This window comes from Camelina sativa, chromosome 17, assembly GCF_000633955.1.
Source record: "Camelina sativa cultivar DH55 chromosome 17, Cs, whole genome shotgun sequence".
Lineage (NCBI taxonomy): Eukaryota > Viridiplantae > Streptophyta > Magnoliopsida > Brassicales > Brassicaceae > Camelina > Camelina sativa.
In genome coordinates, this window is record NC_025701.1 from 7158510 (window position 1) to 7184433 (window position 25924).

A 25924-nucleotide genomic window follows, 5' to 3' on the forward strand; every position below is an offset into this window, starting at 1 on the left:
ACACCCATGAGAGCCGTGAGCACGCCTGGCCTGAATGCACCATTCACACCTTTCAACAGGACAAGTTTGTCTTCTTGTGTGCCTTGCTCTATCATTTCCTGTGCATAAAATCACAAGATAAAGATTAGTAGGAAGTTTCTTGCATTACTGATATAGAACCCTCGAGCAAGGATATTACCTGGGGCATGTCAACTGAGTATACAACATTGTCAAAGGTAATTGAATGTGGCTCAAATGGTAGCACCATTCCTCTTTTCTTATTGGCACCGACTTCAGCTATACCGTTTGTCCTAGCAGACTGAAGTTCTGTCTCGTTTCCATCACTCGCAGGGTCTTCTGCCATAACAGCTTGAGGCTTTCCCAGGGCTGTACGTAAAGAAAGTTCACAGAGTTTGAGATAAATAGCTTTTGTACCAGAAGATGTGAGCAAGCAAAATAGAGTAATTTACATACAGTTCAAAAACGTCAGAGCAACCGTGAAACCAAAGTTGAACAATATGACGAATCCAAGTAAGGCTCCAGTTCCAATCCAGTACCAGTATGCATGGGGTAAGAACCCACGAGACTTGAGGACAGTAACTCCAAGTGTTTCGCTTGAGTTTGCGACAGCCTGTAATACAATCAACGTATCAGTCCTGTCTAAAAGAAATTCCAAAACCATGGAAAAAGTATTCCGAATCTAAAGAGGACAGGGGACGAGGGGAGGGTGATACTTACTCGACTCCAGCTGTGTCCGAAGAATTCGTTGGCCATGAGCGCGTTCTGTCCATACATGATTGGGGAGATCCAGTAACCCCATATCCACCACTTCTTAATGTCCTCTGTTTTGATCAGGTTAATGGAAAAACAATGATAAGCTTTTGATATGAGTATATGAGAAACTGGGCACAAACGTATGTGCAGAACTCATACCTCGTGCAAGTACCACACCACCCAAGGCAAAGAAGACGAGCATCGCAAATGCACCAAATGTGTTTGCTACGATCATGTTTCTTCCCAATGCTGCCACCATTTTAAACAATCCAGAAGCCATCTGGTTCATGAGCACGAGCAGAATATACTGCTTAAACAGCCTACAAGAAATCAGAAGAACTATTAGCAGCTCATCCATAAGTATCCAAAGTTGTCATGTTTACTTGTTTGGTGTATGTATCTGTACCTTCCAATGTTGGGATCAAAGCCGATGACGTAGTAAGTGATGAATGTTGTGAGAGCGGCTTCAATAAAGCTTATAGGGATCTTGAGGAGCCAAGGAGGCAGAGAGTATACCCATGCAGGGTAGAAGAGAAGATCTCTTTGTTTGTAAAACACAGGAAGTTTTGCAATGGTCATTGAAAGTTCAGACATTCCATTGAACATGAGCATCATAAGGACGAAGAACAAGGCTCCCGTGTAAAGACTCCCATCCACCACAGTCTTCTTTTGCAGCTCCGTCCGAAAGAAAAGCGTCATAGTCAAGAATGCCATGACCAGTAGCTGTAAACACATGGAAGCAACAACATTTCCATAAGTCTGTCTTGGAGACAAGGAAATTTTATTTCAAGACGTGTGATCACTTACTTGTCCAAATTTGAAGTAGTAAACAAAGGAGTTTCTTTTCATGAGTAAGTATTCTCTGGAGAAGCTTGTCTTGAGAAGTTCTTTTATTCCAACTCCATACTTCTTGGTGGTTAGAGCAGCCGGATGGCTCTTTTTCTTGTCAAAGGGCAAAGCGAGCTCATCTCCGATTCTCCGCCCAACGTGGAATGATTGAAACGCCTCTGCAAACTCCCTCACTCTTATGAACCTGTAAGGCTCATCAGGTCGTGACCAGTACTGCATTTGGTCTTTCTTTGATGTCACCTGCCAATGTAGTCATCGTTGAAGTATAAGACATGGAACATAATCGCTCATATAATTGTGTTCTTATCAATAAAGTCTTACCTCTTGAAGGAAATCAGCGACACCTTTTCTTGGAGGACATTTGAATCCCATGGTCTCAAAGAACTCCACGACGTGATCACGAGGGCCCTCGTAGATGATCTCACCTTCAGCAATGAGAATGATATCATCAAAGAGATTGAATGTCTCTGGCGCAGGCTGAAGGAGAGAGATCAGAGCTGTCCCATTGAAGATATGAACATAGTTTCTGAGGGAGTTCACAATCTGGTACGTCGTTGAGCTATCTAAACCAGTGGATATCTCGTCCATGAACAGAGCCCTCGACGGTCCAACCAGCATTTCACCAGTAGTGACACGCTTCTTTTGTCCTCCGGAGATACCTCTCAACATATCATCGCCGACCATAGTGTCTGCGCAGACCTCAAGCCCTAAGATCTGTAGAATATACAAAAGAGTTAAGATGATTTCAACTTTCAAGCATAAGACTTTCATAATTATCTTATAGAAAAGTCCTTACCTTGAGGATATAATCTGTCATCACATTTGTTTCTTCACCTGCTGTTGACAATGCCTGTAATGGAATAATTGTTATATAAGAGAACTGACATATTGACTCTTGAGGGAAGTAATATAAGTTATATAACTAACCTTCATGAAGACATCAATATCAGGGTCAGGTTTGATGTTTGCTTCTTTCTCTCTTCTTGCCAATTCCGTCAACATATCTAATGCGTCACCAAAAAACTTCGATGGTTAGCAAAATCAACATACCGAATGGAATGTTTCGAGAAAATAGAAAACAGAGGACTTGTTAAAACTCACCATAACGCGAACCGACACCTTGGAAGCGAGCGGCAAAAGCAAAAGTCTCCCGAACAGTCATTTCACCTATATGAACATCGTTTTGGCCGATATACGCAGCGGTTCTTTGTGGCACAAACTCGTTCATTCCATGACCATTGTACGTCACTCTTCCAGTTTGCTACAAGAGCCAAGAATGAAATTTTATAATTGATTCACACAAATCATATGAAAAATAGAGAGAGAGGAAAAGATGAGTGGTACCTTAAGTTCTTTATCAAGCTTTCCCGCCAAGGCAAGCAAGAGGGTCGTTTTGCCAGAACTTGGAGGACCCAAGAGCAGAGCCATCCTGCACAATTCAAAGATGGCCATTGCCTCATTGGTCAACAAGTTCAAGTATATTTTGACAATTTCTCAATAAAATGGTTTAAAGGGACTCTAAAGATTCACCTGCCAGGCTTGACGATTCCGCTGACGTCGTTGAGTATAGTGAACTTCTTCTTTTGGTTGGGAACAAGGTGCAGTGTATTCAAGAGTTTCTGTTAATATCATCCAAGAATCATCTGTTAGAGAAACATTGTTTTTTGTTTGTTTGAATACAAAAGAAACAAATCAGTAAATCTTACATCAGCAAAATTGGAGATGAAATTAACGAGCGTAGGTAAAGCTCTGCCTCCAACATGAACCTCTGCTTCAACTTTTAGATTATCAAACCGAACTTCTATAGTCGGAAGATCGATTCCAACTCTGTCATTTTCATAATTACATACAATTATATATTAAGTCCTGAGATGAATGATCAAAACAAAACAGAGCACAAGAAAACAGAGCTCCTCTGTTTTGATTGAAAGCTAAACTAAAAAAGGATGAGTTTTTATTTCTTTATACCTATCGGTACGTTGCTTGAGTTTCCATAGGAGCTTCTCATGCTCGTCGTCACCGACTTTGATGAGCCTCTCTAGTAGTTTCTTTGTATCTTGAAACCCGAGCTTTTGAATATCGATCTCGTTGATAGCTCCACCGGCATGTGAGGCCGTGAGTATACCTTTCCTGAGACGATCAAAAGTGGGAAGCTTCTCAAGAGCAGCCCATCTCAAAGCTTCTTCATCGTCTTCTTCTCTAGAAGACCTCGAGAATATCTCCATTCCTGAATCTTTCCTCCACGCCGATGAGTTTCTTCTCAAACTGTTACTCGCTTTCTGAAAACTAGTTCCCTCCATTTTGTATCCAAGAAAATCAAAACCCTTCTTCTTTTTTCCTCTTCTCTTTTTTTTTTTGTTTTTTTATTTTATGTCAGATTAAAGAATCAAAAAATAAAAATAAAGATTTATTGAAGAACAAGTTCTTGAAACATATGTGGAAACTCAAGAGAGAAGTTTAGATGGAAGATGAAGTAAATGTTTGGTTTCTGCTCCTTATATATATATATATATGCATTGAGGAGATTTCACTGTTCATAATTTAGACACATGCATGTATGTCTCTTCTTCTTCTTCACCAAAGTTGAAAAATCAGAGACGGAACGTGACCAAGAAATAACGTTATGCGCTTTTGAATTTACGAATAAGAAAAAGAGAAAAAGAGAAAAAGAAACTATTACGTCAGCTGTGACTCTTCTCTGGGAAATCTAGAAGGAGCTCTGTTGGTTAAGACGTTAATTAAAGTTACTATTATTTAAATGATCCCACACTAAAGTCAAAATCTTTTATCTCAAGAATCATGGTACAGTGTGAAATGAATTATTGTAAAGGGTTTGGACATAATCATGTCTTTAATGTATCAATCACATTGCACACTTTTTTTTTTTGTTTTGTCATTATAAATGCAACCATAAAAGTTAAATTTGGGCACACCGATCTTAACAAAATTAAAAAAAAACACTGGGTCTCCAACCACCATCTTAGGTTTCCGGATCAATAATCAAAATAGTTGAGAGAATGCAAACTTGTTAGGCGACATAAAACAAATAAACATAGATAAACTAAATTTACATGGAGTAGTAAACTTCATTACACTTATTGTAAAATTAAGTGTTAGACAAGAAAAGGTTTAGAGGTAATGTAAAAACAAAGAACAAGGCGACAAAATATTTAAATAGTAACGTGCGAAGAAAACAAACGAATGTGTAAAATACGTAATAGTGAGTTTTAAACTTTGACAATTATCGTTAACTAAGCAGCCGCTTGTTCCTAATCCGCCATTATTAAATTTGAATTGTATATCCCCTTTGGACTTTTCATCTTTGAAAATAACAAAATAATACTAGTATTTTAGTATCTTCTTTTGATTTCTTAAAAGTTAAAATTAAACCTGCATTTTAAGAGATAATGTTTGTGTTGGGTTCTCAAAAAGTCATGAATAAAGAGATATTTTTTTGTATGGTAAACGTGTGTTAAAAAAAAAGGGATACAGTATTATTGTATACAGTTTTGACCACTTTTTTATTTTATTTTGTTCTTTCTTTTAATAGCGTGACTGCGTGAGTCGAAGATTCTAATTGGACCTGAATTTGAAAGTTAGTCTTCGTTAATTTCCTCAACCCCTGATGACATAACTACTTTCTTGGAAGCTGCCAATTTTCATATTCTTCCAGTTTTATTGAGAAGACGATAACGTCTCTTCTTCTTCTTTCTTGTCGACCATCCAGAACGTCTTACTTGTATCCTCATTAATAGGATGACCGTTTATTGGTAGGCCAATTCATAACATAAAACTGGGTGATTTGGTTATCCTTGCGAGTCATATTTATTGCCTTATTGGTCGGGCGTTCTGTTCCTGTCTAATTTATAGGTGTTACAAATTTCATTGGTTCAGTAATAGAAATAGTACTACTATTTTTTTTAATTTCTTTTTGAGGAGTCAAACTCAAAGCTTCATTGATATATAAAATAAAGAGTTACAAACACTCCATTTAGGGAGGAAAGATTACAGACCAACAAGGCAAATTTATAGCAAGAGATATATTTTTCTGCACACATGGAGACTGAAGAAGAGTCTGCTTGTAATTATGGGCTCACTCGTATAGAAAACCACTTTTACTTTTTTTTTAATCATTTTGCCATAGTTAGTGTTTGAATTGTAGATAATTTAAACACTCCACTAATCAGAGTTACTTACATTCGTATAGGGGAAAAAAACATTAAAAAGAAAAACAAAACAATTGTACAAAAATAAGTCTTCTAATTAATTCTATGTCTTGCTCCGGTAATGTCCTTGCATCTGAATAGGCTTTTGCATATGTATCAGTTTCAACTTTCCTATTCCTCAAGACAAAGACAAGACAAAACAAAAAGAAAGCAAAAATCAACTCAGGCGTGTGCAGCCTCAGAGTCTTCCACGGCGGCGGCTGGCGTAAGTCCAGTCAACAAATCTTCCTGTGGCGAACCTAGCAAGAGTGAAACGATCTCTCTCATATTCGGCCGCTTGGCTGGATCAGGGTGACAACAAGCCAAACCTAACTTGAGCAACAATTCAACTTCCTCTATCGTCTCACACTCACTCCTCACCCTCTCATCGGCCGCCTCAACCAATCTTCCTACACCGTACAAATCCCTAACCCAATCCACAAGCACCATATCCTCCTCCTCCGCGTACTCTATCGGCCTCCTCCCACAAACAACCTCCAACACAACCACACCGTAACTATACACATCACTCCCCTCCGTAGGCGCAGACGCAGACGCAAGCTCTGGCGCCAAATACCCTAACGTACCCACCACGCGAGTGGTTTTTGGAGCCCCACCGTGCTCACAGAGCTTGGCTAAACCAAAGTCCCCTAACCTCTCACGCATCTCAGAACCCAAAAGGATGTTACTTGATTTAATATCTCTGTGAATCACCACTTGATCCCATCCATGGTGAAGATAGTTAAGCCCTTCCGCAACATCGTTAATCACCTGACGCCTTCTCCGCCACGGCATTGGCTCTTTCGGATTATCAAAGATCCACTGATTAAGACTACCGTTTGGCATGCAATCGTAGACGAGCATCAGCTCGTTTTTACGGCGACACTATCCTCTCATCTGAACCACATTCTTATGCTGTAGCCTTCGAATCCTCTCATCCTCCCATACTCGAGATCTCTGCCATGAACTCTCTCAAACCTTTCTTCGAATCGTGGTTCACGCATTTAACAGCGATCTCACTGTGGTTGTTCGGCAAAACCCCTCTATAAACTTTACCAAATCCAGCAGATCCAAGGAGGCGATCGTTACTATGACTATAACTATTTCTTATGATATTATAATCTTGCCATATATATAGACTTTAGACAAATGCCAAATATGTTATGAAAATCTCAATTTAATTTCGAAACGCTTGCATTTTTTGGTTTGCAGAGAATCATCTAATAGTAATGAAAGAGAGGTGGAGAGAGTCACATGCTGCTTCTGCATTAAATTTAACCATGTCCATAGGTATAAGAAGCCACAACCAGACTTTTAGGACATTCACCAGCAAGTCGTGATCATCACAACTAACTCATCGTATTCCCGTTACTATTAACGTAGAGCTTCGTTCTAAGCTTCCCAAGTCTTGACATGAGCGTTTTCGTAGGGAAATGGTACGTCCCTTTCATGTTTGTCAAGGAAGGAGACATAATAGATCAAGTGACGATATCAATGTATTACAACATGACGCTTCATCAAAGGTGGGAACTGGGAAGAGGTTTTCTTCTATGAGAATGTTGACAATGAAGAATGTATTGAGGTTGTTGTCGATGCTGATCTTGAACTCCAAGTGATTAACGTTGAGGGACAAAAGGTTAATATAGAAACAACAAATGTGGATGCTAAAGTTGTAGTTTGGTTCCATATTAAAGATCAAGAAGGGCCAAGACAAGAAGATAGGTTTAAGGTCTGTGTCTGTGGAGAGGATGGAAAGCGAAGAGGAGAGTTTTGGTTGGAAGAAGATAGACGGAAACAGAGTGTACGTTAAGAGATTTGATCGGGTTGAAGGCGGGGTTCTAAATGTTCTGTATTGGTTGAGAGATTTGAATTGAAGAGAATGGATGAGAGTTTAGTGAGAAGTGAGTGATTGTGTGGGAATAAAACATAGATATTAAATTTTACTGTTCGCGCAAAATATCTCAAACAAAATTAAAAATATCTCAAACAGGCAATATATAACTTTAATGTTTGCGCCTGTACCAAACTCGTCTCGAGTGCTGTGCTGATGTGACTGTGCAATCTTAAACTGTGGTGAGGACTGTGTGGGGTGCTGTAGCAGCTGCTCCATATGCAAAAAAGGATGAGTGATGCATCGGATAATGATGAGTGATGTCTGCTCCATATGAATCATGCACCGGATCAACGCCTCTCTTGACCTGCATAGATATTGATACAATAAGAGGAAAAACACACAAGGCGAGTAGCACATTCTTCGGTTACATTACCACGAGATATGTTCTGTTATCATTCCTAAAAAGAAAGCTAAGACTATTATGCCTACTACACAACAAATTCAAGGCTAACCTGTATGCGTATGTGCTATAAGCATGTAGAATTCAAACAAAAGAACTATATTGAGGCTAATGTTACCTCAAGATTCATAAAGTTAAATGGTTCTGGTCCTCCATTGATGTTCATCATGATATTTTGACTGCGTGAAGAAACTGCAGCAACACAAAGTTCAGGTTGTTAAAATGAGAATCAAACCATACCGCAACTGATCTGAGGTATGAAATAATCGCCATAGCTTATTCAGGTGGAAAACTCTCCACACCATCTCACATGTCCTCATTTTCATGCTCGCAAGTATCAACGACGCTCTTGACCTGCACAAATCATCCACATTGAATTATTGATACAACATAGATGTACTAAATTTACATGTAGTAAATTTCATTACACTAATTGTAAAATTAAGTGTTAGACAAAAAAAAGGTTTAGAGATAATTTTTTTTTAAAAACAAAGCGACAAAATATTTAAATAGTAATGTGACAAGAAGACAAACGAATGTGTAAAATACATAAAGTGAGTTTTAAGCTTTGACAATTAGCGTTAAGCTGTCTTAGCAAACGCTATTTCATAATCCGCCATCCTTTAATTTGAATTGTATGCCCTTTGGACTTTTCATCTTTAAAAATAACAAAATAATACAGTAAAACTTCTATAAATTAAAAAAATTGGGACCATAACATTTTATTATAAATATATATTTTAATTGTTTAAATTCTTAAAAATTATTAGTTGAGACAATTTTAGCAAAAAAAAATTATACTTTCAAATGTTATAAATTTTATGGTTTTGTTGACAAAAAAAAAATAAAAATTTATGGTTTTAGAATTGAATTTGTAATATATAGAAACATTATTGATCATAAATTACAAATACTATAAACAGTATCACTTATACAAATGACATACATAAATTTAAATTTATGGATAATAATATCAGTTATCGTATTTTAATAGCCTATAAAATTATCAAAATGAAAATGATGCATATCTAGATATTTGAAAACTTTAAAAAAAATAGCTATTTTTTATGACATGTAATAGAGTATTTTAAAGTATTATAGTTTGAAAATACAGCATAGCAATTATTTTATAGATATGAGCTCTTGGAAAAAATCAAAATTTTAAAGTATACATTGTTATATATATATATATATGATTACATGATTATTAATTGATATTATTGAGATTATTTTACAAGGAATTTCAAAAAAAGTTATTATCTTATTATCTTATCAAGTTTTGCTATTTTTTACACTGGATCGACTTGGAATTAGCAAAATTTATTAATTTATACTAGTGTTTATTAATTTATAGAGTATTAATCTATGGAGGTTTTACTGTACTATTATTTTAGTATTTCATTTGATTTCTTAAAATTAAACCTCCGTTTTAAGAGATAACGTTTGTGTTGGGTTTTGATACCATAGAATTAGGTATGTGTAAATATATAAATTGAATTCTCAAAAATTCATGAATAAAGAGATATTTGTTTTTGTAATGGTAAACCGTAAACGTGTGTAAAAAAAAAATACAGTACACAGTTTGACCACTTTTTTATTTTATTTTGTTCTTTCTTTTAATAGTGTGAGTCGAAGATTCTAATTGGACATTTGGACCTGAATTGAAAGTTAGTCTTCGTTAATTTCCTTAACCCCTGATGACACAACCACTTTCTTGGAAGCTGCCGATTTTCATATTCTTCCAGTTTTATCGAGAAGACGATAACGTCTCTTCTTTGTTTTGTCAACCATCCAGAACGTCTTACTTGTATCCTCATTAATAGGACGACCGTTTACTGGTAGCTTTAGGCTGATGAAACAACTATTGGTAGGCCAATTCATTACATTAAACTTGGTGATTTGGTAATTCTTTCGAATCATATTTATTGGTCGGGCGTTCTGCTCCTGTCTAATTTATAGGTGTTACAAATCTCATTGGTCCAATATTTATCACTGTTTGACTCATTTTTTTTTTTTTGGGGGTAAAACTCAATGCTTCTTAGATAAAATAAAGAGTTACAGTCCATTTAGGGAAGAAAGATTACAGAACAACAAGGCAGATTTAGCAAGAGACATATTTTTCTGCGCACATGGAGACTGAAGAAGATACTGCTTGTAATTATTGGCTCACTCGTATAAAAAAAAACTTTTACTTTTTTTATCATTTTGCCATAGTAAGTGTCTGAATTGTAGATAATTTAAACACTTGACTAATCAGAGTTACTTACATCCGTATAGAGGAAAAACAAAACAATTGTACAAAAATATGTCTCCTAATTTCCTTGCATGATTGCATCTGAATAAGCTGTTGTATCAACGGGCCTCTTAGTCCATCATATGTATCAGTTTCAACTTTACTATTCCTTACAAGACAAAGACAAAGCAAAAATCAACTCAGGCGTGTGCAGACTCATGAGTCTACGGCAGCGGCGGCCGGCGTAAGTCCAGTCAACAAATCCTCCTGTGGCGAACCTAGCAAGAGTGAAACGATCTCTCTCATATTCGGCCGCTTGGCTGGATCAGGGTGACAACAAGCCAAACCTAACTTGAGCAACAATTCAACTTCCTCCATCGTCTCACACTCACTCCTCACCCTCTCGTCCGCTGCCTCAACCAATCTTCCTCCACCGTACAAATCCCTAACCCAATCCACAAGCACCATATCTTCTTCCTCCGCGTACTCTATCGGCCTCCTCCCACAAACAACCTCCAACACAACCACACCGTAACTATACACATCACTCCCCTCCGTAGGCGCAGACGCAGACGCAAGCTCTGGCGCCAAATACCCTAACGTACCCACCACGCGAGTGGTGTTTGGAGCCCCACCATGCTCATACAACTTGGCTAAACCAAAGTCCCCTAACCTCCCACGCATCTCAGAATCCAAAAGTATGTTACTTGATTTAATATCTCTGTGAATCACCACTTGGTCCCATCCATGGTGAAGATAGTTAAGCCCTTCAGCAACATCGTTAATCACCTGACGCCTTCTCCCCCACGGCATTGGCTCTTTCGGATTATCAAAGATCCACTGGTTAAGACTCCCGTTCGGCATGTAATCGTAGACAAGCATCAGCTCGTTTTTACGACGACACCATCCTCTCAACTGAACAAGATTCTTATGCTGTAGCCTACCCATACTCGAGATCTCCGCCATGAACTCTCTCAAACCTTGCTTCGAATCGTGGTTCACGCACTTAACAGCGATCTCATTATTATTGTTAGGCAAAACTCCTCTGTAAACTTTACCAAAACCACCAGATCCAAGAAGACGATCGTTGGAGAAAACGTCAGTAGCGTCAGCGAGCTCTTCGTAACTGAAACGGTGAGGCCAAAACTCCAACTCCCACTCCTCAATCTCTTCTTCTTCCTCTTCTTTTATTAGCTTCTTCCAAATCAAAAAAGCCCCAAATCCGATTAGACCTAAGAAGGCAACACAACCGATTACGATCCCGGCGATTGCTCCGGTGGAAAGAGAAGACGACGAAGATCTCAGCAAGAAAACAGGTAAGTCCGTAGTGTTGATATCTTTAAGAGCTCCAGTATCACTCAAGCTCCAAGCTAGTATCCTCCGAGCTTCAACCCAATTCGTTTTCGAAGCGGAGAAGCCAACATACATATCCGCCGAGACGTAATTAGCGATAACCGGATCACGGAAACTAAGCGTCGGCCGGCGAGGTCTAACCACGCCGACGGGAGCGACGGAGACGTTGATCTCGAAGTTAGGTCCATCGAAATCGATCCAAGCTCGAACGTTGTTTCCGTTACGCATATTGAAGCGAACGAAGCTGCCGTTAACAGAATCGTAGTACCCAGCGGTTACAGATTTGGTGGATTCGATGTTGTTGAGGTCGATTCCGATGTGGTTATCGTCGATATCGTTGACTTCAGAGTTACGACCGGTGTCGAACTCGACGGCGAGGAGAGGGGCGTTGAATCGGACGGTGGTGTTGGTGAAGAGACCGAAGTATTGGCTGGAGATTGCGTTTGGTGGAGATGTGGAGTTTGAGAGGACGAAGCAGAGGCCAAAGCCAGGGCTTGTTGATATGTCAGGGAGGATGGAGAAGATAAAGGAAGTTGAGAAAGATGAGAGCCGGGTCGGGTTTTGAGTTGGGTCGGGTATGATTGAGAGCTTTCGCGGGTAAAAAACGCGTCCGAAAGATAATGGATCGGATTCGTTGATGAGACTGATCACGTTTGAGTCTATTTTGGAGTCTTTGATGAGGATCACGTCGGTTTTGTTGGTTGTAGAGCTGAATGAATTGTAGAGGAAATCAATTGCGGAAGAGGAACGGTGGAGATGAGTTGTGATGATTATTATGAGAAGAAGAAGGAGAGGAGCTGGAGCTGGAGCTGACCCTTGCCGTCGCCGCCACCACATTCTGTGTAGTGTAGAGTTTTACCGGTGGGAGGAGCAATGTGAATATTTAGGGAAAAGGAAAAAAAAAACATAATAAAGCCGCCGTCGGAGTCTTCTTATCTGTAATTAAGAAACAGGTGGGTCAACGTCGGCGGCTTTGGAAAGTCAAATGTTTTTTTTTTCTTCTTTACTGTTGAGAAATTAGGAAATGTCAAACCCGGTTTTGACCAATCGGTTTCAAGATTATGGGCTTTAAATTTGTCTATACACGCCTTTAGGCCCAAATTAGCCCCAGTAATACACTACGATTTATTTTATTTTCTATTTCAATATGATTGTGTTTCTGTGTGGTAATGTACAGCGACATGAGGATTTTAAAATTGATTCGCACAAGGACGCCAAGGAAAAGCATCTTTACGAACTGATCTTTTACATGAGTTTATCGTATGAAGCATCTTTCAATGTAAGTATATATAAACACATCATCGTTTCTCTACATTTTGTCATATCAGTAAGTAAACTTAAAAAATATTCTAAGAGTAACGTGACTATAGTTTATTTTCCTGGATCATATATTATGAAGTATATACAGTGTATTTACGTTGTATGGTTTCTTTTCTGATTAACTAACTATATATATGATGGTTTGTATAGTGAAAATGGGTGGGAATGAAACTCCAGAGCTTCCGATCATCAACCTTTCTGACAAGAACCTGAAACCTGACACAGAGCTCTGGAACTCAACGAGAGACAGCGTCCGTGAAGCCATGGAACATCATGGATGGTTCGTGGCGGAATACAACAACTTTCCAACAGAACTTCACTGCTCGATTTTGGAGGCTGCTAAGGAACTACTTGATCTTCCTCCCGAAATCAAGATAAAGAACGAGAACCACAAGGCCGGACACGGCTACATCACCATGATGTCAGATGGTCAGCTCGTTCATGAAGGCCTCGGTGTTGACCAAGTCGACGATGTTCAACAGTGCCGCCGCTTCTCTCGTCTTATGTGGCCTGATCATCATGACAACGACCGCTTCTGGTATTGTATATATTTATCAAGTAACTTAACACAATGAAAATTTCTCCTTACCACAGCTATGTTATTAACGATATATATTATAGTGAAACCGTTCATGCATATGCGAAAATGCAAGCGGACCTCGAGCAACTTGTGATAAGGATGCTCTTCGAGAGCTATAACTTGGAGAAGTATGTAGAGAAACACATAGAAGGAACACGGTACCTTCTTAGGTTGTTGAAATACAGGAGACTTCCTAATGGAGAACCCAACAGGAAGTTCATATCTCATACGGACAAGAGCTTCATCTCCATCCTCCATCAGAACCACATCACCGGACTCATGTTGAAATCCGAGAAAGACGACGTTTGGTATCCTTTTACCCCTTCACCAACCCGGTTTGCTGTTATAGCAGGCGACGCCATCATGGTAAGCTGAATATTAACTGTTAATCAGTACTTCAATCGTTTACTGTTAAATTATGTGCGTGTATGAAAACATCAGGCGTGGAGCAACGACAGAATCAAGGCGTGTTACCACAAGGTTGAGATGGAAAGCGTGGAAATGAGGTACTCATTAGGGTTCTTTTCGTTCCAAGAAGGAATAATATCGACACCGGAGGAGATAGTAGACAAAGGCCATCCTTTAGCGTACAAACCATTTCGCCATGATGGACTTCTTGAGTACTATGAGACATTGGAGGCTCATCTCAAGGCTCACCGTACCATGACCAAGGCCTATTGTGGCATCCCACAAACCTGATCATTTTTCCACCAAAACCTATCACTTTCGTTATCTTATTAGCAGTAAAGATGTCTGCATTTGAATGTGTTTTAGTCTTTTAGACCTCTTTCTTGTTTTGGGTTCCAACCTTGAACAAAACTCAAATAGTCAAATGTCTTTTCTTTTCTCTTTTTTTTTTTTTTTTTTTCAGTTCTATAATAAAATGCTACTAATGTATATCGTCCGTGGTTGACTCTAGAACGGGCCTTGTTTTACATTAGCATGGGCTTCAACTAATAGTTATCAATTTCGATCCTTTTTCTTGTGTTCTTCTGCAGTTGGTTTGGTTGTGTGGAATTTAAAACCGAACTACACTTCAAGACTCAAGTCTCCATTATACGAAACTAGGTAAAATCCCACGCGTTGCGTGGGTTATATTAATATTAGGAGTATGATAGATTTGCAATTTTGGTTTTTTCCCCTTTTCCATTTTCTATTAATTGTAGGTGTTTTTGTTTTTAATAAATTATAATGTTTTTTTTGTTTTTCCCATTGCGTTATGGTTAATTATTTTCAGTGGTTGTTTTTTTCCACCCATAATGTTTTCCCACAATGTTATTTTCACCTTCTCTTGGTTGCTTTTATTGTGAGTTCTGAATGTTTATGACAAGTATTTTAGGCCTATATGTTGGACAGTTTTTTGTTTTACCGCTATTTTGGGCCCTTGTTTTGGCTTCGTTTGTTTATTTGGGGAACTAATACCTTTGTTAACCCAGTTCACGGTGGGTACCGCTATGTCTGGGGAGAGACTGTCCTCTCAATATCCACTATAATATTCTGGCAAATTCCTCCAGTGTGGTTAACACATTAATGTCTTCCCTACAGAATAGAGATACATCTATTGCTTAATGAATTTGAAGTTAGAGAAATCATATAATAAAACCTTGGGAGGACACTTTAGTTGAGACTTGATGTCTCTCCATTCTCATCTCTTTCTTAAGTTGTAGTTCACGTAATGGCTGACGATTATGTAGTAATGTATCCTCCATTTAGTGGGATATCTAGTTGGAGTGTACCCCCACAAGGAAAACAATTTACTGGTATATGTAGTGTGCCTATGAAATTGGGTATAAATATGAAAATGATGTGTTAATATTTAAATAAATTGAATATAAGGATACTTTGGGTGTGCCCCAGAGGAAGGATACTTTCTTGGTGTGTTTAATTCCCTGTATTTGATGATCTTCATTTACCTATGTCTTGCATTTCTTGATATCATTTCATATCTTGTCTCACAAAGGTGGTCTGTTTTCTCTCTCACCTTCGCTGTTCGTTAAAGGTATGTAAATAAACTAATAGAGTCTGCATTTCAAATAAGAGTTAAGAGAAGAAGTTCATACCAGATACTCTCGCTGTCTATCCTCTCTTCAGCCTTTGTTTTCGTTTTTTTTCAAAATTCTGTTCTCATTGAAACAGTTGGCGAAAGCTGACGAAGAAGTACGCATCTGTAGATTGTCTGAAGATATATTTTCTTCTTTTGTTTCAAAGAAGAATAGAGGACGATGAGAACCATGCATAAGAATACCTGCTGTCACCTACTGGCTTTGGTGTTGTTGAATACTTCTTTGTATACAATGTTTTTAATTGTATGTGTTGCCTCCTCCTCCATGTTTAGGACCTTCAGTCCTGCTTCTGATGTTACTCGGGATAGGGCCACATACAGTTGTCCATGACTGAAAGCTGGTTTAGGCAAATATAAGCCCACTTGTTCCAAACTTTGCCCTTGACTTTTATTAATAGTCATTGCATAGCTCAAACGAAGAGGGAATTGGCGTCTTTTTAATTTGAATGGCCACTTCTCATCAGGTGGAGACAGTATTATCCTTGGGATGACCACCTTGTTTCCAACTGCTATCCCAGTTAATATCTCTGCTTCAATGACTCTGGTCCCCAATCGTGTAACTATTAGCCTTGTTCCATTGCAAAGTCCTTCTTTCTGATTCAAGTTTCGTATGAGCATAACTGGAGAGCCTATTTTCAGTTCCAAACAATGATCTGGCATTCCTGAGATTTTGAGTGAGTTTAGAAATTCTGCTGGGTATAACAGCTCATCTGAGTCGGTTGAATCCCCATCCATCTCTATACTGTCGAAACTCAAATATGTTTTGGCGTCGCCTGGGATCTTGTTTTGGAGAAACATATTGAGTTCATGAGCAGTGTCATTCTTTGGAGTTAGAATCGCCCTCTTTGTTATGTATTCTCTGTCTAGGTACGAGTTCGTGAAATCCGTATATACATCAGCCGCTAATTGTGCAATCCGTTTGTCGCCGTTGTGTAACAGAAGTGCTCTATTTATTTTGATGTCGTCAACCTCGTCGTAGCTATTTCTATGTTGTTCTCTTTTTGGTGCTGTTCCATCCCCAACTTGAAGTATCCACTGAGCAAATTTGATCTCATCGACTTTTAGACGCATATTCTGGGTCAGGCTATAGAAGTTACATGAATCCCACAGGTATGATCTGTTTATTGTTGCTAAGACCGTGTCTTGCCGACTTCCTCCTGTTATAACGGGTAGGATTTGCCGGAAATCGCCACCAAGTAATACTGTCTTGCCTCCAAAGAGTTTATGCATTGCTTTGGGATCATCTTCTGCTAAAAGATCCCGCATTGATCTGTCTACCGCCTCAAACGCAAAACGATGCGTCATAGGTGCCTCATCCCAAATGATCAAATCTGTTTTCCTTAACAGCTCAGCAAGCATTGATCCTTTTCTGATATCACACATAGAATGCTCGTGGAGGTTTATTGGTATTTTGAATCTTGAGTGGGCTGTTCGGCCTCCTGGGAGAAGCAAAGCTGCAATGCCTGAGGATGCAACTGGCAATACCACCTTCTTCATAGCTCTTAACTTTGTTATTAATGTTGTGTATAAGTACGTCTTCCCAGTACCCCCTGGTCCATTAAGGAAGAAGAATCTGCCGTCTCCATTTTCTAGGGAGTCCATCACTCCATCGAAGACCATTCTCTGTTCCTGATTCAAACTGCCAAATAAACGATCATGCTCTGTTTGTTGTTCGTCCTCGTCGTAACCTAGCTCTTCTATAAGATATGAATTATTAAGCTCTTTCATCATCTCTTTGTCTGGCAATGGCATATCCGGGAAGTCTGCAAGTGTTTTGTCGTGTTGCTGCAGGATTTTCTCAATCTCTAGCAATGTGTAGTTCTTTAGTTGCTCCTCTCTGAGGTGAAGTTTAGGGAGCTTTAGTTTTTTCCCTTGCGTGTGCTCAATATCATCTCCCATATACCGCCAACAATGGTTCCACAAATTCAATGGGCTACTAACATAACTATAGATTAAGAGTGTCACAAAGAGACTACGCAGCTGGCATGGGAAACCCCACTGACGAGTTTCCTCTAATGCTTCTATCCATTCTTTATCTCCATCAAGCATACCCCTGGCCAAACACGCATCTTTGAAGTTCTCGTACATGATTCCATCTACTGTTAGAATGTCGTCATAACTTGTTGGTCCTATGACCACGCCTAGAAGCAGTCTCAAGTAGTACAACTCGCCTACTGTTGGATGAATGTTGACAATTCGGCCGATGGTGTAACCTTGCTTTCTTCTTGTCCACGTTTTTGGGGTTGTATTCCACACATACCATAGTGGGAATTGAGCATATGTTAATGTACGTGCGAAAGAGTCTGTTTTGTTCGTCTTCATCCACTCTGTGAACATTGTTCTGTCAATACCTGGTCGTGAGATTACACTCTCAAGGCTTTGGTCTGCACTATATGTAACAGGTTGTTGGTCTCGTAAATGCAAGGAAAGGCGTAGTAAGGCTGGCTGGCTGTAATGAATGTCAAAGGCAAAGATGCGCCACATCACCTCACATGCTGATAGATATCGACATTCTTGATACTTTCTTATTTCGTCTACGTCTTCGGTGTTTTTGTTGCTGGTTCCATCCCCTTCAGTAGAGCCTGTGTTTTTTTCAACAACAATGGTGGCCTTGTCAACTCCCTTGGTCACATATTTAAACAAATATTTTATCGCCTCTGTTTTGCAACACCACTTGACATTGATATGGGCTTTGTACTTTTTAAGCAATGGGAGATTGTGTGGGACAACATATCGGTTGTCTAGCTGTTTACCCCCTTTAGTAATGTAGTTCGTTGAATCATGCCGACGTCGATATGTGACAAACCCTTTATCATCGAATTCTGTTTGACGGGAGTATGGTTTTGGGAAACCTCTGCTGCATATCCCATTCTCAGTGCATGCCAAATTGGGATTATCTTTGCCGCATGGACCATGCGTCATAAACTGCTCGACCAATTTATATCCTTCAGGGTCATTTTTCTCATCTGGGATCTCGGCGGAGATGATTTTGTCTATGTCTGTATTAGTCGGATTCCTCATATCATCTTTGAGCCACACCAAGATATGCGCATGAGGCAAGCCCCGCTTTTGGAACTCGATGGTGTATACAACTGCAGGTAGATTTATAGGAGCGTTAGTATTATTTGGAAGTAGTGATCTCCGAATACATATTATAACTGCATGGTGTCTAATAGATTTAGCTTAATGTAGGTTGATTAGTATAACTTTGTGAATTCAATTACTGTCAAACAAAATATCGAGAAAACATCTGTATGAGGGAATGCAGAGATCTTTAAATCCAAATAGTAATGTTGTCTTAGATTTTAGATGTTTAATGTTTCAAAATCAAACAATGTTAGAAGTCTATGACAGTGTTTTAAATATCATTAATAAGCACCTATGCTCTCTTGCGAATCACAATAATCATGATGATCAAATAGCTTCGCTCTGGCTCTTAATCCTTATGTATTCGTACCTGTTCCTTTGTAGTTATTATTACACAGATATGGTATTTATTTGGCCTCGATTATAATAATTTTGTTTCAGTTTCGGTGTACATACTCAGTTTGGAGAGGTTTTAGAAGTAGTAATGGTTGATGAACTAACTCAATGTTTTAGCTACCTATTGTTCACTGCTATCTTGATTTGTTCTTAAATTAAGCTTCCCTGTTGTTTTTCGGCGAGGTCAACGTTCATTAGTAAGAACCATTTAGCTGCTTCATCCTATTTGTGTTTCTTATATAGAGATATTGAACAATAGTTAAACAATAAAGCATCAGAGCGGAGGGAACTGGTTATATTATTTTAGTGGATCACCTCATTGCTATTTGTGTAGGTCCTGTTCACCTAATTGCTATTTGTTTTTAGAATTCCCTTATTATCTAATGGTCAATTTGTTTACAGGCTACTTATTCGGAATTTAGGGTCTTACTTGATCTCGCTTCGCCGAAGAAATCCCCATCCCAAAGATCAGCCACCAGAGCGTCTAACTTCAATTTGAAAACCCGAGATTCAAGATCGGGTCGGTCATTGGCAGTAATATTACCGGATCGTTCCAGATGCTCTTTGATTTCTTCCCAATTCGGGTTTGCCGTCATAGTGATGAATAAGTCTGGGTTCCCATATGATCTACAAATTGCCATCGCGTCTTGGTAATTTTGTGCCATATATCTTGGGCCTCCGGTGAAAGATGAAGGGAGAATTATTCTGCGTCCCACTCTCTTAGCGTCACTGTCCCCTCTGTCAATAGCATCACAAATGTTGTGGTAAACATCAGCCCTTAACGTTTTTTGGTTTCGTCTGTACCAGCCCATCCTTTCTTGTTCTATTGCCATATATGCGTCTACAGCGTATTGATGGAGTAGGCATCCTGATCTAATGAGAGTGGTCCCTTGTAATAATCTTGTTTGTATTTGGTAAGCGTAGAACTCTAACATGGTGACACATTCCCTTTTGATAGCCTTCTGTGTTGTAGTTGCATATGGTATGTCTGGGTGGTAACCATCTTCGCCGTACGGAAACAAAAGAGGGTATTGTAGAGCCATGTAAAGTGGGTGTAACTCGGTTATTCTTTGAAGCTCATCCGATTGGAGATGGACGATGACATCCCTACCCCCTGTTGTGGATGATAGATCACCTACAATTAGTCCTGCTATTTCATCCGAGGTTGGCAAATCATATTGCTTCCCACGGTGCCTTTGGGCCACCAATCTTATAGACATCTCTGTAGGTTTTTCAAGCTCGTAACGATCTCTGGCGGTTCGATATATTTTTGTCAGTGTACTTGTGCTATCAAGCATCTCCATCAATCTAGATACGGTTGTCTCATCAAGGGAAGTAGATGATTCACTTCTGCAGACCGACATTACTCTGTTTTTAACTTCATTGGCCGTGTCAAAAATATACATCTGAGAATACTTTGGCTGCTCGCCTGCTGCAGGTAGCAAAGATCCAAGACGATGGCAGTTTTGGCCGTGTACTCTATAGGTGTATGGACCCGGCTTCCTGTTTACGGACTCATCTACTTTGGCTCCCGTAGAGGTATATGCAAACGCCGAATTAGCCACCCTTATATTCTGACGGAAATTGGCTGATGTCTTCAGAAGTGTGTCTAGGAACTCAGGAGTTTCCTTCACCTTTGGTAAAGATACACGCCCAGAATGGCAACAGAGGGAGAATGTTAATTTGCTTTTGTCTTTCGATTTCGTTTTGCTTTCAGCGTGCCACATAAGTGCACCGCAGTGTGGACAATCAACCAAATCAAATGAAGGTGGTTGGCGACGGCGCCTTTTAGCTGGAGATGCATGCGTAAGAATATTTAGTTGTTAATTTTAGGAAGTAGAAAGTCTCTGTAGGTACGGATCTAGCTTACCTTTTTTCTGGCCATTAGAGATTCCAGGTTTGGATGCCTTGCGTTTTCGCCCTGTTAGCTTCTTTTCCTTTCTCGTTTCTGTTTGAGGTTTTTCGGACCAACGTTTTGACCCTAAGATTATAAGAAGGTTATGACAAAATACAAGGGAATAAGATGCAGTTAAACTGAGGTAAATGTTAAGGGTTACCAAATGTTGATTTCCCAGCAGTTGATCTCAAATTCTCCACTTCTATTATATTTTTGGTCTCTGCATTTGTTAAAGATATGTGTTTATCAATTTAAATGACGGCTAGATAACCTCAACATTGTTTAATCTGGTTTGAACTTTGTGTGGAAGCTCCTTACTTGTAGGGTCTGTAGGAGTTCTGCCCGGTTTTTTACTCCTCTTTGGTGCCTTACCTAATTCATAGAGCAGGTATGTAGCTAAGTACTTAAGGGGGAACAATGGAAACAGAGTAGGCACTAAATATGAAGGCTACCTTTTTTGGTTGTTCTGCAAGTAGTAGTGGTTGTTGGTTGTTGTTTTCCAATTTTTTTTTTTTCTTCTGAGCAATGATAGTTCTCCTTGCTTCTCGTGCTCTCTTAGCAGCCATGGGTGAGACCTTTGGAGTGTCTGATCTCATTTGTTTCCCTCCCTGGCTTCTATGTTGGTGTTTAGTCTGTCTATTGANCCTTTGGAGTGTCTGATTTCATTTGTTTCCCTCCCTGGCTTCTATGTTGGTGTTTAGTCTGTCTATTGAGTTTAAGGGAACCTTCGTATCTGCAAATTACAAACTTAAAAGGAAATTGAAATTGTAGTAGTTTTATGAGAAGATAATTACGATGTTGCTGGCCTAAAGATATATAGTGTAACGTAAGACAGAAACAGGGTTGGTCCGTTTTAATTTTCTTTGAATTTGATTCGCAATTCAACCCTGGTTACTTATGTTTGTGTGGTTTTTAGTAACTGAATACGGAATATTATTAATGGGAAGGCTATATTTACGGAACTGTTTTGGTAAGAACTGACAGTTGGGAATTTAGAGTTGCTAGTCATTCTTCAGAGGGCTTGGCTTAGATTATATTGAGCTCACCAGTGTATAAGTCGTACCCACACATAAGCAGTAGTTTATTGATCTCCTGACTTTAAATTCGTTTGGTTTGATTAGGTTGAACTTCCAATTGTTTTTCCCTGCTCTGTCTGTTTTCATGTGTCTGGTTTTAATTTTCATTACAGAGTCTGTTTCTCGTCATCATCATGACTAAATTGGGACGTTAGTTTGTTATCGTCTACTAATTTTTCAGAACTAACCATTTCAATGTTTTTGTTTTTTTTTTACCCTGTTAAAAGAGCTCTGGGTTTTTAGAGTCTAGAGTCTATTGGGTGGCCATTTAGTACATTATATTTTAAATGGTTGTCTATAACAAATATTTAAAATCTTACGGTGGTCTTGTTTTTTTTCCAATAAGAAAATGGCCTGAAACATGATTTATTATTGAAATAGAAAATGGAACGTTGCTTAAAATATTGATCTCCTACAATTTGGGCATGTTGGAGTCCGGCGTAACCAATTTGAAATACATTCATGGTGGTATTTGTGATTGCATTGAAGGGTGTTTATGGTTCTTTCACCCTTAAGATCATCGAGACATATGGAGCATTCCCCCTCGCCTTCTTCCGTCACTTGTGTTTGGGTTATTTCTAGCTCCCCTATTAGCACTTCCACATCTAGCCTTCGTGCCGCATTTGGATTGTTATCTTCGATCTCCAGGTAAACTTCTAATTGTTGTGTAGTTCCCTCTCCAAGTAATTGAATTGTTGAGCGAATAAAATCTGTCAAAATATTGGTTAAAGTACCTGATGTTGCATCGTCAATATCATGGAATGTGAGGTAGAAGTTGGTGGTCTCTTTGAATTGATTATTAGTCGGGTGTAGTATTTGCTGATTGGTGAACGGGATGATATAGTTGATGTTGTCTTCTGCTCGGTGTGGTCTTGAGAATTTGAGATGGAGGTTGTTTTGAGGATTTGTTTGATTAGGAATTAGAGCAGAGTACATTGCATATAGTATATACTCCATTGGAGCTGTGTGTGCTTTAGTGTGTTTATGTGCTTTCTCTGTTTGTGAGTGTTGTAAGTGTTTACTATGTTTGGCCTGTTGTTTTTTATAGTCGAACATAGTGCACAACTCTCATTTTGATGGCCAGATTTGTGATTTATTGGGGCTTTAATATTCATATTTAATTTTACCTTGCCGTTGTGTGTATTTCTCCAGCCATTTGGTTGTTTGTAACTTAATAGTACTTAAATGCCATTATTGTGTTGGTTTAATCTTTGACCTGATTCTTGTCATTACTGTGTTATTTAGACCTGATTGTTGGCTGCCATCAACGGCTATATTTAGATGGTGTAATGTGTTTTAGAGTTTTGAATTCCGAATGGGATAGATCCTTTCTAAAATGCGTTAAATGGTAGTCTTCATTATTGTTGACTAAAATATATTGTCTTGACTTTAGTATTGAGTGGTAAATGTATGGAGATATGTTTTAATAGTCTAGATTGGGGTAGACTTCTATATATCCCTCCAATGTTGGTTTCATTTTCATTCGTCAAAAAGGATCAGACACAAATATGGCTAATGTTTCTGAGCTCAAACTTTCTTTTCATGTACCAAAGGTGAAGCTATGTTTCTTTGATGGTGATGAAGAGGGTGAAGAATCTATGTTCACAGCTTGGTTGAGTTTGAATAGGGACAACCCACTTGCAAGAACGCTGACCTATGAGGAGATTCCAACCCGTTATACTTGGAACAGGAAAGAGAAGCAGTTTATGCCCAGGAGAAGAGGGTTTCAGAGAGGCAAGCTTGCAGATGTTCAGAGAGACGGTGGGGAGCTGTATTTCTTGAGAATCCTTCTAGGTGTAGTCAAAGGCCCTACATGTGATGAAGATTTGAGGGAATTCGAAGGTGTTGTTTATGGGACATATAAAGAAGCTTGTCTGGCTCGTGGATTCATTGAATAATATTCTCCTCTTTTTTAATAATCTTGATCTGTTTGAGGTCCATCTTTGTAGGAGAATACAATGGTCTAAGTTTCTATTTAATACAATTTCATAATTATTTCGACACAGTTTTTGTATCCTTTGCCAATAGTTGCCATCATCTATATGGGGAGGCGAAAATAAGTTGGTGTATTTCAATTGTTCTGCTGGTGTGTGTTATTTGGAAACCTGACATTTCTATTTGTTTGGGTTTTCGGTTTAAGTTGTCTCGGGTTATTTTCGACCCTCTTTTGACAATCCTTACAAATTCGGGATTGAACTTGGGTGCATGTGAGGTCCCCATCTTTATTTGCTGTTCTTAATTTGAAGGACTCATTGTGTGTGATAGAGAACTATTCTTGCCTTTAGTTTTGACTCTGTTTTAATAATACTCTGTCTGAAACCATTGTTATTATAACAAATAACTTTATGGTTGAGATATTAAAATGTGGGAGGGGAAGCAAATTTAGCCTTCGATACCAGTAATTGGGAAATCTCCATTCTTTAATATAAATGATATTGTCGTCACATAAATAGAAAAACCATATTATTAAGACTTCCAAACGAAAGAGGAGAAATCTGTTTGTCAAAAACCGTGACGTAACAAACATTCCAAAAAACAAACGGTGAAACAAATGCAGCAATAATAGGAAAAGAGGATGATGGAGAAAGAGATTGACACGTTGGTTCCCACAATTATTCTTCAATGCGAGAGTGTTAGACATCATCTTCCAGCAACTCCTCATCGGTTTCTTTAATAACCTTATTTTTGTTCTTCCTGGATGTTTGGGTGAAATAAAATTAGGAGACCATCAAATGTTTATTTTGTAGGCACATATGCACATATGTTTGAGAAAATCACCTAACAGGGCGACGCTTCTTGGTCTGCTGGCTTTCTAATGTGGTTGTGCAGCTGGCGTTGTCGCCTTCTGAAATGGAGTGCACTAAATCAGATGCTTTCCCTTTGGAAGCTCCTGCAGGTGCAGGCCTCTGTATCATAATGGAACTTTTAAACTGGGTTCTCAGAAGGTAGTTGGGTATGTGTGAGTAAATAAGATCATACCTTCTTGACTGGAACTGCTGGGGGTATCTCAATATGGGCGACAGCAAAACTCTGGTACTTAGCCGTGAAATTGTATTCTCGGACTTTGATGCAGAAAACAAAGTCTCTCCCAATTAAATTCTGGATTTCTTTGGGGTCAATAACGCCACATGCATCATTTTTAGCGACATTCTGTAGTTGAAAGATGAGAAATAGGTTTTTGGTTCTGAGAGCCAACAAATTATAAGTTCAAGTAGCCTTACATTGTTCGTAGCCAAGGTAGATGCAGCTGTTTTGAACAATTTCTTAGCCGGTTCATCAAAAAGAACAAAAGTTGTTGTTTGGCACGTATCATCAACAATAACTTCAACGCGGTATCTGGAAGAAGAGAAAGGTGATAAGGACGTTATATAAGATACATACAGAGGTCCATAAAGACGAGTGACAAAAATGTTGGTTACCGTAGCCGACCAATAGACGTATCTGTGTCGCATGTCCCAGCACATCTTAGTGTATCACCTGATGTTTCCATTTTCTTAAAGCAGGTCGTGCATGATATGAAGAACCACCCACTGCTTAAAATCAAGTCAACGACCTTTGCCTTGCACCAGAACATTTTCTCCTGGCAGTTTAAATGGAAACTCGTTAATAACATTTCTCAAAAACAAACAGTTGGAGGCATGAGGGTGAGGAGGTCAACCTGCCCGCTTTGCTCATCAACATAAGCTAGGATTTGGGAAATGCTTTGAATCTCAGAAGGAACAAACACGGGAGTGGTGTTTTCAATAGTAGGAATTAGTTCTTTTTGGTAAAAAGGGCTGCAGATCAAAACGGGAATGCCAATGTTAGTTTGGATGGCGA

At 39.0% G+C, this 25924-nt stretch overlaps 5 protein-coding genes, 1 long non-coding RNA gene and 1 pseudogene across 7 annotated transcripts in view; 2 read left to right on the plus strand and 5 right to left on the minus strand.

The window, feature by feature from the left end:
• The window catches only part of LOC104755869 (ABC transporter G family member 40-like), an 8564-nt gene extending 4482 nt beyond the window's left edge, over positions 1–4082 (minus strand). Inside the window, exons 1-15 of the mRNA XM_010478340.2 lie at positions 3571–4082; positions 3309–3429; positions 3133–3221; positions 2947–3031; positions 2704–2863; positions 2530–2606; positions 2399–2452; positions 1924–2316; positions 1561–1842; positions 1160–1476; positions 913–1073; positions 718–821; positions 454–610; positions 179–366; positions 1–98 (exon numbers count right to left, since the gene is read on the minus strand). Of these exons, the coding sequence (XP_010476642.1) occupies positions 1–98; positions 179–366; positions 454–610; positions 718–821; positions 913–1073; positions 1160–1476; positions 1561–1842; positions 1924–2316; positions 2399–2452; positions 2530–2606; positions 2704–2863; positions 2947–3031; positions 3133–3221; positions 3309–3429; positions 3571–3902 (2618 nt within the window). The 5' untranslated portion in view covers positions 3903–4082. The remainder of the gene's footprint in view (positions 99–178; positions 367–453; positions 611–717; positions 822–912; positions 1074–1159; positions 1477–1560; positions 1843–1923; positions 2317–2398; positions 2453–2529; positions 2607–2703; positions 2864–2946; positions 3032–3132; positions 3222–3308; positions 3430–3570) is intronic.
• On the minus strand, positions 5991–6653 carry LOC104759237 (L-type lectin-domain containing receptor kinase S.1-like). The gene has a single exon (XM_010482187.1). The coding sequence runs from the start codon at positions 6651–6653 to the stop codon at positions 5991–5993; it is 663 nt and encodes a 220-aa protein (XP_010480489.1).
• Positions 7163–7716, plus strand: LOC104759238 (annotated as a pseudogene).
• On the minus strand, positions 10239–12656 carry LOC104755871 (L-type lectin-domain containing receptor kinase S.1-like). The gene has a single exon (XM_010478344.2). The coding sequence runs from the start codon at positions 12522–12524 to the stop codon at positions 10551–10553; it is 1974 nt and encodes a 657-aa protein (XP_010476646.1). The 5' UTR covers positions 12525–12656; the 3' UTR covers positions 10239–10550.
• On the plus strand, positions 12863–14431 carry LOC104755870 (probable 2-oxoglutarate-dependent dioxygenase AOP1). Of its 2 annotated transcripts, XM_019238695.1 has the most exons (4): positions 12863–12966; positions 13158–13545; positions 13629–13953; positions 14029–14431. In XM_019238695.1, the coding sequence occupies exons 2-4, from the start codon at positions 13163–13165 to the stop codon at positions 14284–14286; spliced, it is 966 nt and encodes a 321-aa protein (XP_019094240.1). In that variant the 5' UTR covers positions 12863–12966; positions 13158–13162; the 3' UTR covers positions 14287–14431. The 2 variants fall into 2 exon arrangements, with proteins under 2 accessions (XP_019094240.1, XP_010476644.1); XM_010478342.2 differs by lacking the exon at positions 12863–12966 and having other exon boundaries at positions 13025–13545.
• Positions 15839–18670, minus strand: LOC104759239. Its single transcript, XM_010482188.1, has one exon. The coding sequence runs from the start codon at positions 18668–18670 to the stop codon at positions 15839–15841; it is 2832 nt and encodes a 943-aa protein (XP_010480490.1).
• LOC104755872 lies at positions 25333–25861 on the minus strand. The gene is made up of 3 exons (XR_762256.2): positions 25764–25861; positions 25525–25685; positions 25333–25441 (listed from the first exon to the last, which is right to left on the minus strand). It is a non-coding gene; the product is annotated as an uncharacterized LOC104755872 (long non-coding RNA).